The sequence below is a fragment of the Gavialis gangeticus genome, unplaced genomic scaffold (assembly GCF_001723915.1).
Source record: "Gavialis gangeticus isolate Ggan-Ray unplaced genomic scaffold, GavGan_comp1, whole genome shotgun sequence".
Classification (NCBI taxonomy): domain Eukaryota; kingdom Metazoa; phylum Chordata; order Crocodylia; family Gavialidae; genus Gavialis; species Gavialis gangeticus.
In genome coordinates this window covers 65,210,991-65,228,692 of record NW_017729025.1, presented here as the reverse complement: position 1 = coordinate 65,228,692, position 17,702 = coordinate 65,210,991, and the positions used below count along the sequence as shown (strand labels likewise).

General features: G+C 39.9%; 1 protein-coding gene and 1 long non-coding RNA gene across 4 annotated transcripts in view; one reads left to right on the top strand and one right to left on the bottom strand.

Annotated features, from left to right (window-relative positions):
• The first annotated feature begins 3,132 nt into the window (after window positions 1–3,132).
• LOC109298686 lies at window positions 3,133–9,553 on the top strand. Its single transcript, XR_002097678.1, has 2 exons — window positions 3,133–3,669; window positions 9,134–9,553. It is a non-coding gene; the product is annotated as an uncharacterized LOC109298686 (long non-coding RNA).
• A 1,030-nt stretch (window positions 9,554–10,583) lies between these two features.
• The window catches only part of HEATR5A (HEAT repeat containing 5A), a 166,655-nt gene continuing 159,536 nt past the window's right edge, over window positions 10,584–17,702 (bottom strand). For all 3 annotated transcript variants that reach the window (XM_019518917.1, XM_019518916.1, XM_019518918.1), the window contains 3 exons: window positions 15,457–15,611; window positions 12,926–13,139; window positions 10,584–12,283 (listed from right to left, as the gene is read on the bottom strand). In XM_019518917.1, coding sequence (XP_019374462.1) covers window positions 11,979–12,283; window positions 12,926–13,139; window positions 15,457–15,611 — 674 coding nt within the window. In that variant the 3' untranslated portion in view covers window positions 10,584–11,978. The remainder of the gene's footprint in view (window positions 12,284–12,925; window positions 13,140–15,456; window positions 15,612–17,702) is intronic.

Here is a 17,702-nt window from a genome sequence, read left to right as displayed (position 1 = left end):
GTCCAGTTCTGGGCGCTGCACTTCAAGAGGGATGTGGACAGCATGGAGAGGGTCCAGAGGAGGGCCACTCACATGATCAGGGGACTGCAAGGCAGGCCCTATGAGGAGAGGCTATGGGATCTGAACCTGTTCAGCCTCCACAAGAGGAGGCTGAGAGGGGATCTGGTGGCTGTCTATAAACTGGCCAAGGGAGACCAGCAGGCAATGGGAGAGTCCCTGTTCCCCCGAGCACTACTGGGAGTAACAAGAAATAACGGCCATAAGTTGATGGAGAGTAGATTCAGGCTGGATATCAGGAGGCACTACTTCACTGCCAGGGTGGCTAGGATCTGGAACCATCTTCCAAGGGAAGTGGTCCTCGCTCCTACCCTGGGGGTCTTTAAGAGGAGGCTAGACAGCCACCTAGCCGGGGTCGTTTGACCTCAGCATTCTTTTCTGCCTGTGGCAGGGGGTCGGACTTGATGATCTGCTCAGGTATCTTCCAACCCTACCAACTATGAAACCAGCATTTTCCTGAAGGACAAATGTCTTCTTGCAAAGCATAGAGAAAATCTCTCCTGAAAAATGGCAGTCCATCTTGCTGGAGCCCTGCCACATTGCTAAGAAAGCCATATTAGTTGCTTGTTTTGCAAACAACAAATCTGAAAAATCTGTTCCTTAGATTTAAATGTTGAAAATCCTGAAAAAGAAGGAAAGCAGTGCTTGATCACCACTTAAACTACTCTTCTACACATTTTCCAAATGCCTTCTTTGTTTGCATTTTTTTCTGTTCCAGAAGAAGAGACACCTGCACATTGGTTTATATTGTCAATGCTTCACAGATATCCAGGCAATTCTTAACCCTGTCCCTCAAATTAAACTTTGTTCGCCAGTTAAGGAACAACCATGTTTAAAACTTACAAACTTTCCTTACCCTCTTGAAAAGTCTTGCTCTTCCAGTTATCAGGTTATTCTTTTACTTCATTTCTCTTGCCTATTAGCTACCTGATATTCTCTCTTATATCTTATTTTTATTTACGTATGGAGTTCTGCAAGTCTCTGTTCTACCTGCAATTTATCTGCTCTGTTTGCTTTTTTTCCCCCTTCAGAGATCTGAGGAAAGCTACATTAGTACCCAAAAGCTTATCTGTGTCATTCCTAACTATATACATACATACTTCACTTGCAGGTAGTGGAGTTAAATTGCACGTGACATATGCCCTAATCCTGCAAACACACCTGAGATTACTGTTTGCCTTGGTCCCAGACACTGAGTCTTTTCATGGTAGCAAAGATAAGTATGTGCATAAGTGCTTGCAACTCAAGGGCTATAATGAGTCATCTGCATCTGTTTAGCACCTTTATGTCATGTTCTAGCTCCCGCTAGATGGTGGGGTAAGCAGAAGAGCCTTCCCTTCCTATTTAAGGTCTTAGAACCTGCCATCTTGTTATAATCCCCAACAGAAAAAATACCGTAACATTTTTTTCCTAATCCACATAGATAGTTTACAGCTGTTACCAAATCCTTAATTTCATTTCTCTCTCTCAGCTAAAACTGCATAAAGCAATATAGGCTGTGCTCCTTTAGACTTTGACACTGCTGTTTAAACTTTATACAAGTGTGTATTTCCACTGACATCATCTATTTACTCTTTTGGATAATTAAGGAAGTAGTAAATATCTTTAAGATGAGAAATCTGGATAAATTAAGCCAGTAGTGGCATCATTTAATAGTTGAAGGCCAAATCTTTTCTCAGTTACAGTAGTGTAAACTACTCCATTTATTTAAGGGCAAGGCCTTATCTACAACCTAGGTTAACAGAACAGAACATGGTCATTAAAATGTAATAACCGCAACCTTGAATCCACTTCCTTTTGTTGCATGATATCCTATTGTACTTGGCTTTATTTAACACCCCCCCCAGATTTACTCTTTATGCCTTAGATGAAAGCCTTAACATTTGTCATGTATGTGATAATGTTGCTAGCTATCCTGACTTTTATATTACAATTTCCCTAACTTAATGATTACCAGAATTTTGTTAGCAGATGCATTGTATTTGAATATTGAAAACTTAGCTTTAATTGTGAATAATTTTAAGGGACAACCTGCATGCAAATCTTGGATGGGAAGAAAAGAATTAAGGAGTCTTAAAGATTAAGAGAGAAGTCAAAAGAGAGTGATTGTAATGAAACTCAAGTATCACTCAACTTCGATGGTATCCTGGGGGTGTCCTAGGCTGAACACTTCGTGTGGTTCAAATTCAGAAAGTCCCTCTGGAAAAGGAAGTGACTTTGGATTTCAGCCTGTGGGCATCTCAAGAGATTTTTTGTGTCACAATGACCTTACTCGTATAATGGATCTCTTCTTGTGAGATGCTGAATGCCTTTACTCACACTGAACTTAGTGAGAATGAAGTATTGCCCAAAGCCAGAAAGCTTGTAAACCTTCGCCACAGAGAAAATATTTACATATTATATAAGGTAAGAAAGAGAAATATTACCCCAGGGATGACTGATGGATGCATTTTATAATTTGATACCAATGTATTAAAGATATGGAGAGAAAGACCTTCATCTATTTGGACATACTCTTGCAGCAGTTATTTCATACTGAAATTCCAAGTCAATGAACAAGAAAAGAAAAATCTTGTGCAGCTCAGTCTGCGTAACATGGTCTCTTTAATTATGCAACTCTTTTTACCATATTTTCTTGCATAGCACATGCCCCCCCAAAAAAATACAACCTCTTTTTGGAAAGGCAGAATGAAGGAAAAAAAATTGTGGCCACGTAGGACAGGGACACAAAGCCTCATCTTCAGCTCACTTTCCCTTACCTGCTTAGTCAAAAGCTACTGCTATAACCCTGTCACAGCTGAAATGTTAACAGCCCTTGGCTGCTCAGTCAACTGTAACTCTGCTGAAGAGTGGACTCTATGGGCACATTCAGGTTTTTGAAAAAAGCTAAAGACATGCAGGGCTGTGAAACAGGAGAAGAGAAAACAGAAATAGCTAATGGACAGCAACATAGCTGAAAAAATGATAGCTTGATTAGTGGACCATCAAGACTATTAAAACAGAGAGAGTCAGTTGACTCCCTCAGCTCTGCCTGGGTAGAAATGCCACTGCTTCTACTGGGCAGTTGGTGTTAAACTTTGGGTAGAGCAGGAATCAAAATAGGATGCAACTGCACCATTGCACCCCTAGGTTGGATCTGCCTTTGCTAGACTCTTTCCTCTCTTCATGCAGGTGCTAGAGAAAAGAGAAGGAAAAGAAGCAGCATCCATCTTAAGGATTTCCATGCTACTATTCAGTGTAGAAAATCAGCTACTCTGCTTAAAGTATACATCCCATTTTTGGCAGACTAAGCTTTGGGGAAAAGATGCATGTGTTATGTGAGTAAATAGGGTATTGTCATTAAAATATAATTTTTGTGCCAAATAATTGGTAATCAGAATACACAAAATCTACTGAAAAAGAAATCAGCTTGCATGACACTGAAATGAGAAGATATTTTAAAGTGGTTTGCCCTTTCTGTTGATAGTGCTTGCAGTATGTTATTTTTCTGATGAGCAGAGACAGATGCCACATTCCTCTTACATTTCCACAGCTGCGGTGACAGTTCTGATGGCGTCCTGAAAGACCACATAGAATGGGACTGACTTGAGGCTTAACCACTTCCACCAACAGGTACAGATGCATGTTGCAGAATATTAATGCTATTGCATTTTCTCTGTGTAACAAACGCATCAGCTTGTTTCCTCACTATATTACATGAGGTGATGAACAGGGTATGAAGTATGAAGCTAAGTAAAAGCTCCCTTAATTTATGCTAATTGCTGAAAGACTTATTGTTTACCTCCAAATCAGTGAGTAATCAACAACACTAAACAAAACAAACATGGCTAATTGTATAAAGAAATTAGGGAAATTTTGACAAATTAGCATATTTTAAATAATTTATCAAATACTTCATAGCTTTCCAGTCAGCTACCAACCTGTATGAGGCAGCATAGTTCAGTCAACAGAACTTAAATTTGGTCTCTGTTCTTAGTTCTAGTCCTCTAACCCAGGGGTGGCCAATGCACGACTTGCATGCCACAAGTGGCACAGATCAGTGAGAGGACAGGGAACACAACTGCAGATAGGGCAGGGACCAGCATGCAGAGCAAGAGATCAAGCAGGGAGCACAGGGCAGGAAGCAGAGCAGCAGATAGGGTAGAAGAAAGGGATCAGAGTGGCACTTGGAGAGAGCATGGGGCTAATTTGTAACATATGTGCCAAAAAGGTTGGTCTACAGTGCTCTAGCAGACCTTGGACAAATCATCTCACCTATCCCTGCCTATTTCCCCATCTGCAAAATGGGGATAATACTGCCTTTGTAAGAGCTAGGTATTACCTCGATTATTGTAATGTAGCCACCACCACAAGCAAACTGGGTCAATTTCAGCAGTCTGTTTCCATTTATTTGAACATGGTTTCCTGTGTATAAATCCTTCACTTTGTTGTAAAGATGTCAGAGACTGGAGCAGGTACCTACTAGTACTGCTTCATTAACTGGAATATAATAAACATATTCCAAAACATTGTTCTGGGAACACTTTCTTCTTACCCAAAGACACACGTCCATGCTGGAATACTTCAGGTTTCCTTGGTCCTCTGGGTCTTTTTACCTATCCCACATACTTTCCTAGATGTTTATCCTTGCATCACTGATTCTCAGGTCTTTCTTTCTACATACATGAGTTAGCCTGACAAACATACTGTATACCAGTCCTGTCCAACTGGTGGCCCATGGACTGCATGCATCCCCAAGGAATTAATTTATGGCTCCCTGAATCCCCCCTGGGCCCCATTCTCCCCCCACCACAGAGACTGCTTCTGCAGAGGTCTCCAGGCTCCTTCTCCCTCCTCTAACTTCAGCTTCCTGCTCTCACCCTGGGAGGTGGTGTGGCTATGGGTCCCAAGAAACTCAGGATTTGGGGGTCTGGGTTCCCTGCAAAGCAGGCAGGGGGGAGGGGACAATGCAGCACAGTGGCAGATCCACATGATGCACACCCCAGTAGGTCTGTGTCCCGCACAGGTGCACCTTGTGGTGTGCAGCCGCAGCCCTCCATCACTCTGAAGTTGGGCAGCACTGCTGCATCCCATGATAAGTTAGGACACACACTTGAAAGGGAGGAAATGTGTGTTCATGCTCTGACCAGGCAGAGGAGGAATCCTCATCCTTCCCATACCCAGGCTGGGTGGTGTAAGCAAAAAGGAGATAATTTGACTCTAGTTTGTACTTTATTTTTGGCTGGAACTATCATGTTAATCTAAATTCACTAATAGGCTCAGGTCAACTGAAACTACATTTTGGGTGAATATTTGCTAAAAAATTCCAACCAGCAGTACCACAGAATTCTCATATTCTAGCTGAGAATGTAGGGGGATTACTAAAATCCAAATCTAGCATTCTCCAAAGCAAAACTTTACTATATTAATATATGATAATATAATGATTATATATAAATATACAATAATATTATATATAATATTATAATACAATGTTATAATTATATTATTACATTTATATTATATTATAATTATAATATAATATAATTATAATCATTTTAATATACTATAATATATCTAATATAATAATAATATATAATAATTTAATTAATATTAATTAATGGCATTCTCCAAAGCAAAACTTTAATATATTAATGTAGCATGCATTATAAAGTGGTGAAGCTTAGTAACTACACTGAGCAATAACAAACAACTTCAGAACATTCCTCTAGTGGGAATTGAAATGAGTTCACCTATTTCTTGGGAGAATTAATTTGAAATTGACAGATTTTCTTCTAAAGTAGTAACTTGGGAGGCTGTAACTATATCATGCATGGATAAGATAAAGCCCCACTGATTCAATTGTCATCTCTCTTTCCATGCCTGGAGGACCAACTATTACTGTCTGTTGGTCAGTTCCCCACTTTTTCTTCTCATCTCTTTAAGATCACTTTTCTCTCTCTCTCACGGCCTCAAAGCCCTGCTTGATTTGAAAAAATGCTCCCTCCGAAATACCACTACGAGCACTGTAACGTTAGCAGCTGCACCCACATAACTTTTTTCTCACCATGGTTTGCACGGTCTGCCCAGGAGCCAGCCTCTTTTTGCCCGCACAGCACACTATCCACTCTCAGGTATGCTGAATACATGTCAGATGCAAAGGGGCAAAATTGGGACTTTATTGTCTGTAGATTAGAAAAGCAGCCAGTAGGGAACAGCTTGCACCACAAAGTATTGGGTTATTAGCTATGACAGCAGTTTTCTGGCCTGGATTTTCAAAGCTTTTGCCCTACTTCATCCCTCTACTTCATCGCCAGGAGTATCTAGTCAGATGGGAAAGAGAATAAGATCCCTTTCTTTCTGTATAGTACCATACCATCTGGGTACAAGCTTCATGACAGGCAAGGATAGGCAGCACTCCTCTAAAATAACAGCAGGCACCTGTTTTCTGTTGACAGCAAAGTCACATAGAGGGAGGAAAGTCCCAGCTTGTCCAAGCAAGCAAATGATCCCTCTCTGAGTGTTGTGTGTCCTGTCAGTACTTCCCACATTGATCGACCCAGCCATATGGTCCCAGCAAAACCTGGGGATTAGCATATTTACATATTTGCTGGCTCCTTCAACAGGGCAAACTAGGGCATGTGTGCACCATTGTGGAATTTGGAAAGCCAACTGTTATTTTGGGCGCTTCTGATGACAGCTGCCCAGGGATAAGCAATTCCCAAACAGCACAGTCACCTGTTCCCCAACAGTTGACTTCCCAACACCAAACAGGTTAGCTAAGGACCTGAAACAATTTGAGGTAGCCAGGAATAGCAACCTGCATCCATAGCAATATGGGCTCCCTGTGTCATGAACTGTAGCACTGGAGGGGTGGAGCAAGCCCACAAAGGTCTGTTTCCTCATGGAGATAGATGTTCTAGAGATACTGATAAGATGTCCTGCCTGGAAACCTTCTGATCTTACTATGCTACATGGTTTTCCTTCTTTAGAAATCTTGGTGGGTGGCTGGGAACAAGTCAGCAGTTGTATCCTGTATCAGGTTGTCCAGTGCTCTTCCTCTACACCCATGAACATTTCTGTAATGCTCACCAGGCCTTCCAGCATCTTTTTTAACTACTCTACCATAAATAAGCGGACCCCCATTGTCTACTGTAGATAGTGGTCTACTGTTCAGATCATCACTACAAATACCCCAAACCAAGCAGTGTACTGAGACAACCAACCTGCAACAGTAGGCTAAAATAAATTCTGTCCTTTAAGATGACACAAGGTGTTCTACAACGTACCACCAGTCAGTTCCTAGAAGGGCCCTTTCTATATTGCACTAAGGAATGTAGGATATGTCCCACAAATCCTTGCATAACACCTGAACAGTTAACCAACCCAAGTCTTGATGCATGTTAGATGAAATAACACAGATAAGGGAGACTGGCTACCTGCCTTTGGGCTGTGGATACTTAGCAGTGTAGACATCCCCAGAATGGTTCTGGGCTACCATTCTAGTTTGCTCCAGTGGGACTAAGGAAGAGGCAGCCTGGAAAGGTAGCAGCTCCAAAGAAAGAAAAATGAGACAGATAGCTTAAAAGTAGCCACCAACTCCTCAGCCTCAACCACCTTCATTCAGGGAAACTGAACATGGCAGTTTGGGCATCTCACTACTCCCCCTTCTTTGCATCTATTGGCCAAGTGTTAGACTCTCCCTTCCTCCCCTGGACTCGTGGGAGCAAATCAAGAGAGTATGCAGGGCAGACAGAAGGCGAATTAGCACTAAAAGTTACATCATCATCAGTCTACCAGTGGTTTATGACACTGTACAGTAGTAGATGATAATATATGCCAAGATTACATCAAATACCTCAGTAAGCTGATTGACCAGTACATACTATTTGCATAATTTTTTCTTTAATTTTCTTATTTTCTTTCAGGTGCCATATTCCAACCAGCAGAGAAAAACTTTAGGTAGCTTGCTAGTAATTTATATTTGCTTAAAGTGTATTGACTGTTTTACAGACAGCAGAGCACACCACATAACATGTCGGCTAAAAGCCTTTTATTAGAAAGCCCATAACTTGATTTATTACTAATATAAAGCTCAGTTCAGGATGTAGGAAGTATCCTTGCCAAACAAGTTTTTATTCAAGATTCTAAATTAGGAATCAAGTTTCAGATGTGACTTCAGCCAGCTTAAGCCAGTTGTTCACATATATCTGAAAGGGATTATTACCATACATGCCCAAACTTTGCAGAACTTGACACTGGGTGGAATTCCATTGAATCATATTTTACTGAATTATCTGCCTGTTTACTTTTGACTACTGCCAACTGGGTTACTACTACTGCTACCAAAAAATAGTTACCCAAGTGCCTGCTGCACTCATTCAGTTCTTCCCATGCCCAGCGACTCGCATCAGCTTTCTTGTGGCATTGTTGGTGAGGAGATCCCTACAAATTTCCAATTAGTACATTCTTACCTACAAGACTACTGTACTTCTTGTACACCAAATAATCTTAAGTAGTGGTAGATACTGTCCCACGCTCTAAATATCTGTAAGTATTACTGATTATTGTAGCTTACATTGTCTTTTCAATTTGTAGTCACCTGGCACACTTCTAAACAGAACAAACCAGTACTAGATCACATACAAAATAGCTCATCAACAAATTATGAACATTGTTTGTACAAGTGCAGAGCCCTGTAAGCTTTGCATACGCTTAATGGTAACTTCATTGACAAAATTGCACAATGAATGATTTCAGCATGTGGGACTTCAAGCAAGTATAATTGTCAATTATACAGGCATCTGTCAATACCTTGGCAAATTATTTGCAAGTTTTACAAGGTATTATTTTATCACAGTTCTCTGTGCCTGTAAAAGGGACAGAAAGATCAGGGAAGTTGACAGAGACACATCAAGGAGGCACCAGGAACAGGAAAAATAGTGCTTTTAGTGTGACCTGGATTAAAAAAAAAAGTATGAAAGAAAAATTTGACCAAGTTATGGCTAGAAAAAGCCCTGTAGCTATAAGCAACGCCCCCCCCAACCCCCCCCCCCGACTCCTCTTTATTTGATCTCTGCTGTATTCTTGGAAACAGGATTTTGTGACTAAACAGAACGGCATCAAAGGATTCCTGGTTCAATCACCCAACTGTCTTGGCAATTAAAATCTTCTTCAGGACCCCAAATACTGGTTCACTGCTCAGGTAAAAAAGGAATAATGGCTTTAAATACTGCAAAGGTGCCATTTTATTAGATGAGTATGTTTTTATTTCCCTACTGGAAACCACCCAAGAAAACAAACAAACAAACCAAAACCAGAGACTGATATCCAGGTGAAGTGCTTACAAGGAGTATATCCCCAAATAAAGTGACTGAACAAGTGAGCACAGCTGCCTGTTTGGGAACGTTGTCACTTGGACACAAGTGTTGAAAACAGATTCATGAGTGTGCCCAAGAACTGAGCACCGAAACAGATTTTCAGACAAGTTCAACTTTTTCAGGTCAAGCAAGAAGAAGTAGGAAACAGAGGAACTAATGCAAAGCTATAATCAGCTATCTTTTGTAATCTCATTTGCTTCAATTTAAAGTAGGATTTTTTTTAAGTGTAAGATGCACATGCAAGCCTAGGACACAGGCTTTTCTGAAGTCCAAATAGATAAAAAAATTGTTAGAATGAAATAAATCAATATTTTTTAACGTAAATATTAGAAGTTAGTGCCATTTCTTAAGTCTTTTCTTTTACTTCTGGGTTAGTGTGTGGAGAGGATTCATGGGGGGAAGAAGAGTAGTGCTTCTCAATTACGAAATTGGGTGAAGCAAGAGAAGGATGGACATCGAGTTCCTTTTTTGATTCCACCCAATTTGTTTGGCAGAAAACCTGTTAAATGTAATTGAACTACATTCAATTACTATGGGCATGTCTACACATACCCCTACGGTGCTGTTGTTACTGCACTGTCATTTAGTACTTCCAAAAGGTACTGCGCTGTGTGCATGGCATAAGGTTATTTTTAGCTGCTACATCGCCATAGCAATGCACTATACTGAGGGAGCATGTCATTACAGCAATGTAGCTGCGGCATCATGGTTTTACCCATGGACATTATGTCATCATAGCATATTGCTACAGTGATGTAGCGTCATGTGTAGACACACCCACTGTCCTGAAAAAGACAGATTCCATTGCTGCAATTTTGAGATCTTTGAGGACCCTATCTTGTTTAGCACTACAGACCAAGTCCTTGATTAAGCTAATTACAAACCAAATTAACAATTATTTTCTTCAACCTTTAACTTCAAGACCAACTAATAACTATACTCATGCCATTCCATATACATCTAGAAGGTTTCCCCTGAAGGGGCATGGAAGGCTGGTACACCCACTTACAGGGAGGTTTAATATCTTACTGACTACGTTTTCCATTGTTATTGTAAATGTGCCTAGAAGGACACTGATAGGGCCCCCCCAGGGATAATACAGTCTCAGTTTTTAGAAATCTACACAACAGCTGGTTCTTTTCCTAGGCATAATGACTAAAAACAACATTAAGTGAAGAAAATTAGCTTTATTTATGTAAATTAGAAAAATGCATGGTTAGAATTTTGGTCAAATGGTTAATTCTGTACAATTTACAATTGTATTTATATACAAAACTTATAATAAAATACAGTACATTACACACTACCTGAGTCACAGTGTGTTTCTCAGTCCTGCCAATGTTTTTATTTTTTTTGTGTAATTTTTAACAAGGAAATACTATCTCATGTTGATAGCATTTGGTTTATAGTAATACTGGCAAAAAGGAAGAAGGCAATGCATGTAGAAAATACTTTGTAGCCACTGCAATTTCAATAGACTTTTTTATATTAAAATATGTTCCTTGATAAAAATTGCAATATTGTACTCTTTACTTTATTATGAGTTTGTTGTATTTTTTTATTTGACACAAGATATGTTGACTTCAAACCTTTCCACCCTTCCTTGAAGACATATGCATATTAAGGTGAGTCAGGTATATATAACTGATCATTTAAAGATCATGAAACAAATGTATCCAGATAAATAAGATGTCTGAATCCGAGGCACAGTGCATCAAAACTGTTGTCCTAGTCAGGACAAGCTATGTAAGCATTAATTGTCTCCCTAGCACAATATCAAACTAAAACAAAGATATATCCTGAAAAGTGAGACTAATAAAGCAGCAAGGCACTGAGCCAGGCAAACACTTGCATGTGTGCATACTAAAGCACTGTGCAAAGTCTCACTGTGTAAACCACTGCAGATTGGGACCTCAGTTGTAGAATATTGTGAAGCTGCAGTATGACGGCATTTGTTAAACCTTGGCCAGCACAAGGGTCCATTAGAATGTAATTAAAGCTATGAATATTACCTTAAATGGAGCTGGGTTTTAGAGCTCAATAATTTTATTTAAGGATTGTAGGGATATTTAATATATTTGATTAATGATGCAGTATGTTAAAACAGTAATTAGAATAGATTATGAACTGCAGGTAAATTATGTACCCAGTTAAATTTAAAAAAAATCAACAGTCATATTAACTTGTAATTGATCATACTTGTTTAAAACAAAAAAAAATCTTTTATTTAATGACTAAAGATGTGTGGCTTCTAAATATAGCTGTTAAAGGTCTTTATTTTTTTTCTATGTTAACCCAAATCTGCAAGTGAGGTGCATTCCTGGAATTTTACTAATGCAAAGATACAAATTATGTAACCTTTGATAAAGTTTACACAGTGGTCAGATGAGTTTCAAAAGTCTATTATATTAAATCAAAAGCAATCTGTAAAGAATTTAATTAAAAAAAAATCAGCTGGCTTTTAAATTTGAACTGAGCTAAAATTGAAAGCAGCCCTTCCCTACTAGAAATGAAAAGGTTTTTTTTGCAGCATCAAAGTGCATAAGATTTAAATAAGTGACTTTAAAGAAAATTTGTCTTTAGCTGAATGCTTGAACTTTTCCCAGGATTCTTCACATGTTTAGATGTTGTCTTGACTTTGATGCTTTCCTGATTGCCTTTTACAGCTGATTCAAGCCTGGCTTTCATAGTTGGAGAAGCAGCCATTAGTTTTTTAAACACTGATGAATATTGTGGACCAATCTGCATCAAATTTTGCAATGCAAACTCATGTAGATTTCTTGCTGAGTTTGTGGCCAATACCAGTTCATTCTCATCCAAAAGAAAGGAAATAAGAATGGGCAGGAGGCAGGCCACCAAATGAGCACCTACAAAGATTGAAAACAACACTTAAGCAATCTTTTAACCAAGTTTCCAATTACTAACTAGTATTACTGATCTTAAAAAAAAAACTTTTGTTATTTAAGATGAACAGTAAATGATACAGTAATAAAATGACAGTTACAAGAACATTTTTCACAGAAAAAAAATCACTGCGTCTGACCTTAAAGTTCTAGTGCTCAAAGGAAATCTCTCCAACACCTTTGCAAGGGAAAGTGGGTACAGAAATTCATTAGCCAATTGGACATTAAGCACCAGGGACGCAACGTAGACCGTGACTTCAAGATCCATTTTAATCTTCCTGATGCTCCCTAACCCCCACACTTCACAGGTAATAAGGATCCTACATTTGTTTCATCTGCTATTTAGTTCAGCTCTGCCTGCTGTCTAAGAGGCCTGAGGACAGGTATTATACCACGCATACCAACCATACAGTTGGTCCAATAAAAGATATCACCCACAAGAACTCTTGCTTTCAGAGTAACTAATGGTAATTAATTTGATAAATAATTCATTTGTTAATTTGATCATTTCTATTGTTTTTGTTATCAATCTTGTTTTGCTCAATTATCCAAAGCAACTGTTCAGCATCACCGTGCCTTCAGATGTATTTGAATGGAAGGACTTACGATGCTCTTCATCTGCCACAGCTGTTAGAGCTGTTACAACCTTTATTCCTTCTTGGACTACTTGGAGTTCAGCAGAATTCTCTGGTTTTGTTTTCTCGGTTTCCTGCAATTTCCGCACAATGGATGATGCCAAAGAATGAATGTAAGGATGTGAGACAGCTCTGCTTGAATGCTGAAAGATGGAATGCAGCAGCTGGTAGCACTTAAGCTGTACCTGAGAAGGAGGAAAAAGTCTACATTTACATGAGACAAAGTTATGCATAAAACTCCATACGTAAACACTGTAGAACTCAACACAACTCCGAAGACACAAATTTTAAAAAGTACACCTAACAGCTTGGAAATGCACATGGCAAAAGACTCATATAGTTAACTGAAAAATGTACTTGGTAAGTTCACTTATGACAGAAAAACCTTTCAAAAATACTTTGCTAGTAACAAACCCATGACCACACTACTTTCTTCTTTTAATTTACAAATAAAAATGTCTGCATATCGTTTTAGGAAGCATAATGAAGAATGACACTTTTGGGAAGAGACTATGCCTAACTGCTGTTTACGGTGTACATTTCTGAAGAAAAATCAGGCTTATTAATTAATTAGGTAATTCTAAAAAATTACAGGTTAATTGTGTAATTACCTTGAAACCAGTTACATGCACAAAATACCTCTCATGCCATAAAAAGCTCCAACTAGCTATAAAGTTAGACCTCAAAAATGTGTACTAACTTTAAAGATGGCTGTAGAAGAGTCTGCCCTGAGGCTCCCAGCTGCAAGGGTGCACCATGCCCAGCTGGTGCTGGCCGTCCTGCAACTGAGGGGACTCTCAGTCCCAGCAGCACCTTGCAGCTGCTGGGACCCAGAGTCCCATAGCTGCAGATGCTGGGTCCCTGCAGTGTGCCTCTTGATGCTGGGACCCAGCTGGGTCCTGGAAGCAGGGCATGGCTGTGATCTCATGGTCTTGGGGTTGTGTGGAACCCCTGGGCTGGGAGACGCAGCTGCCATGATCTCCCAGTGCAGGGTACATGAAACCTGATGTTGGGAAATTGCAGCTGAGATGGGCTCCCAGCCATGGGAGGTTGCTTCTTGCCAGTGCAGGGGGTGCCTGGCATGTGTGGCATGGTAGGAAGCGCAATTGTATGGATCATGCATAAGATCCCATGGCACCTTAACCTGCATGTGTAGAGGGGCCTACAGTGCATACACAGTCCCAGCCGGAGTAATACTGATTTTTAAACACTTTTAGACATGTACATTAAGTGTGATAATAAAGTCCTGACTGCTTTGCCAGTGGTGTGCTTCCACGGTGTAAAATAAATAAAATCAATCAATCAATCAATCAATCAGACTTTCTATGCCTGTCAGGTCATGAAGAATAAAAGCAGCTGATCTGGGTGGTATATTGTCATAACATCTCAAGTAACTGCATACATAAAAGTACAAAAGTGTCTGCAAAACAAGACTATTATCTCCTCCACTTATCCAAGTCTACAGCATAAAGCCTCAAAAACTATAGTTAAGGCTGGCAAAGCCCTCTAAGTCAAGACACAGTTTCTGATGATAACAAGGGATTTTTCTGCTCCACTACATACCTAAACATAAACTAGGTTGACAAAAGCCTTTTTTTTGATTACCTGACCTAGAAAATCAGGGATTTGCCAGCATACCTATGTCATAATTTCATATAGTTAGCCAATAGAGCATTACACATTTTATATTGTAGACTTGGCCAAAGTCTAAGTCAGGGCTGGACAAATGGCAGCCCACGAGGTGTTAACACCTCCACCTGACTGCTGCTGTTCCTGTTGCTTCAGCTAAAACAACAGCTTGAGACTCCCTGTCCCTACCTTAGCTTCTGCTGCATGCCCTGGGGGTGGGATGGCAAGGTACAACCATGTCTGCAGTTCCAGGGGAGCCAGGGACCCAGAGCACCCATGCAGTGAGGTGCCACAGGGAAGCCAAGGAGTTGAAGGTGAGGTGGTGGAGTGCCACATGAGAGAGTGCCCACCCATGCTACACCAGTGCAGCAAAATGCAGGAGGGTCTGCACATACTATGCAAGGGGGTAGGGCATTGTTTGCCCAGTGCAGCAGGAGGAGAGGGAGGGAGGAATGAGGAACAACCACCTGTGTACATGCATGGGGCACGCAGCCTCGGAGGCTCATAGTCCCTGCTAGTGCTGTCCCCCCAGTGTGCAACTCCTGCTGGTTTGGCCCACGGGGCATGTGGCCCCCGGCCACTTTGAAATTGGGCAGCCCTGGTCTAAGTCTCATTTCTCAGGTGTAGAAATATTAACACAGAAAAATATAATTTGTTAAAATAATATTTTAATTAATAGCAACTTAAAAATAATATACAGGGTGAAGCCTTTAGCTCTTGCTAACAAGCTTCAAATGTTTCTTCAAAAAAAGAGCAGTACTGAAACAAATTCTTTGGAATCAACACTTAGGATCAGTGACAGAAGCTAAAAGACAATGTGGTAGAAGGACATTAGTCTACTTGGAACATTTTTCTTTCTAGAGTAGTACTTACTACAGGATCTTTTGAATCAAGTGCTAATTTAAACTTCTCAATACAACGCTTTTGAAGGCACTCTATGGCAGTAACTTCTGGACTTGTAGACAAAATAAATACTGTAATGGCAGTAAGCAGGCTGACTTCATCAAATTCTTGGAGAACTCCATCTACTACATATGAAAAAACAGTTAAATTCTCATTCTACTGCAAGTAATACTGAAACACTCAAATGGCATGAAATGATCTAAAAGTAATAGTAATCACTTGGTATCCATAAACATATTTTGATATGGTTGTTCCATAATATGTTTGAATGCAATTAGATAATGTTACAAGTGTATTAAATTTATATGAAGGAAATATTTTCCTGTTATATTTAGTGTTTCAATTGCTTTCAGAGGATCTTAAAAACCATTAGTAATTTAGTTAAAGTTGCACTGATGAATGGCAAATTTAATATTAAAAACTTGAAAAAAATACATTATGTAAGTTTAAAACAGAACTCAGTAGAGGTTTATGAGAAATAAAGTCTTTTTAATGTTAGAACTTACTAAACAATGACATTACTTGAAATACAAGATTAGTGAATGAGGTAATACAGTATTTTAGATATAATTTATTTGATCCTGAATCATGAAATCCCATTCTCAAATTTAACTCAAACTGACCTGGAGACAAATGCTTTCATCCTGAAAACAGGTTAAACCTAAGGGAATGCGGAACAACAATATATAAATTTGAAATATGGTGCCAAGGGGAAGTTGGAAAGTCCAGCCTTACTTAACACTTTCATTGATTGGAAACAGAGAGTGGCAGTCTGATAAAAAAATTGTAAGAAATGTTAAACAGGTAGTCATTGTGGTTACCACTCGGGGGCGGGGGGAGACTCTATCAAAAGACAGCTGAAGAATACTGCCAGAAAAACTGAATGGCACGTAGCTTGGAAAAATATTGGCATAATATTGTTTCTCAGGTATAAATGAAGCATAAAGACTCCAAAATGTTCAGGGGGAAGGAAAAACAGAAAAGAAATAAAAAAGTAGTAACATGGAAAAAGACAGTGAAGAGGTGATAATATAGCAAGTTAGAGAGGAGTTCACAATGCAATACGGTTGCAAAACAAAAGGGCATTGTAACCGTAGGCTGCATACTCAGGAGCAGTGCATTGCTAAACCAAGAGATTAGTACTAGTCTTCTGTTTATACAGATTTGGAATGACCACACTCAGAATTGCATGCTCTGTACTGGAAGCCTTTTTACTAGTAATAATTTGACCAAGTGAAAGAATTCAAGGGGAAAATTAAAACAAAACAAGGAGGATGTTTAAGGAATTAAATTAACATTTTCTCACAAGTTGCACAAAGTATCTGCAGATATTTGAGGGGTATGATTAATGTTGTTTATTATGCTCACAAGACAATGTCTAGGTACTGCAAACAGATCATGTTTAAAAACATGTTTTTTAAAAAGACTGTTCTGCCTACGCTACTGAATATGATCTCTTTTCCAAACAGATGGATGACTAGGAGGTGTTAGTAATAAACAAGTAACGAAAGTAGGAGAGAAAAAGCACACATCTTTCAAAATCTTACAAATAAAACTCAACACCAAGGAAGAAGAATTATTTAGAACAAGGGTATCAAGCATATAGCCCTAGGGCCAGACCTGGCCTGCAAACCTGCTCTAGCCTGCTAAACAACTAGCAGGCAATCAGAATTTGAGGGGTTTGGTTTGAGGGAATAGTGGCCTGCCACAGGATCTGGGACCCCTGGGCCTCAGTGGACACAGCCATCAGTGGCTGGAGTACCAGTGACAGCTGATACAGCCCTGATTTGCTTTGCCCGTTGCCACTTGTGCAGCGCTGCCTCCTTGACCATCAGCCCATTTGCCACCCCATACTGAAACTATCACTGCATACCCCCTACTTGAGCTAGAGCTGCTGTCATATGCCCTGTGCAGGAGCAAACACTGTCGCTGTGGTATGGGTAGTGTTACCATACATCCAGGTTTTCCCCAGACATATTCTCTTTTGAATCCTCCCATTTCTGTCGGAGCAGTTTTAAAAAATATGATCAAACATCTGGGATTTTGGTTAGCTCAGCTCCAAAGATTTTCCTGGCACTTCCCAGCCTGCCTTAGCAAGGAGCTGCCTGGGGCTGGGGGTGCGGGTGATTGGAGGCAGGGTGCACACACATGGGGCCAGCATGTACCTGGCAGGGGGGTGGAAGCAGCCCTGCAGCTGCAGGCAAGTAACTTGGGGG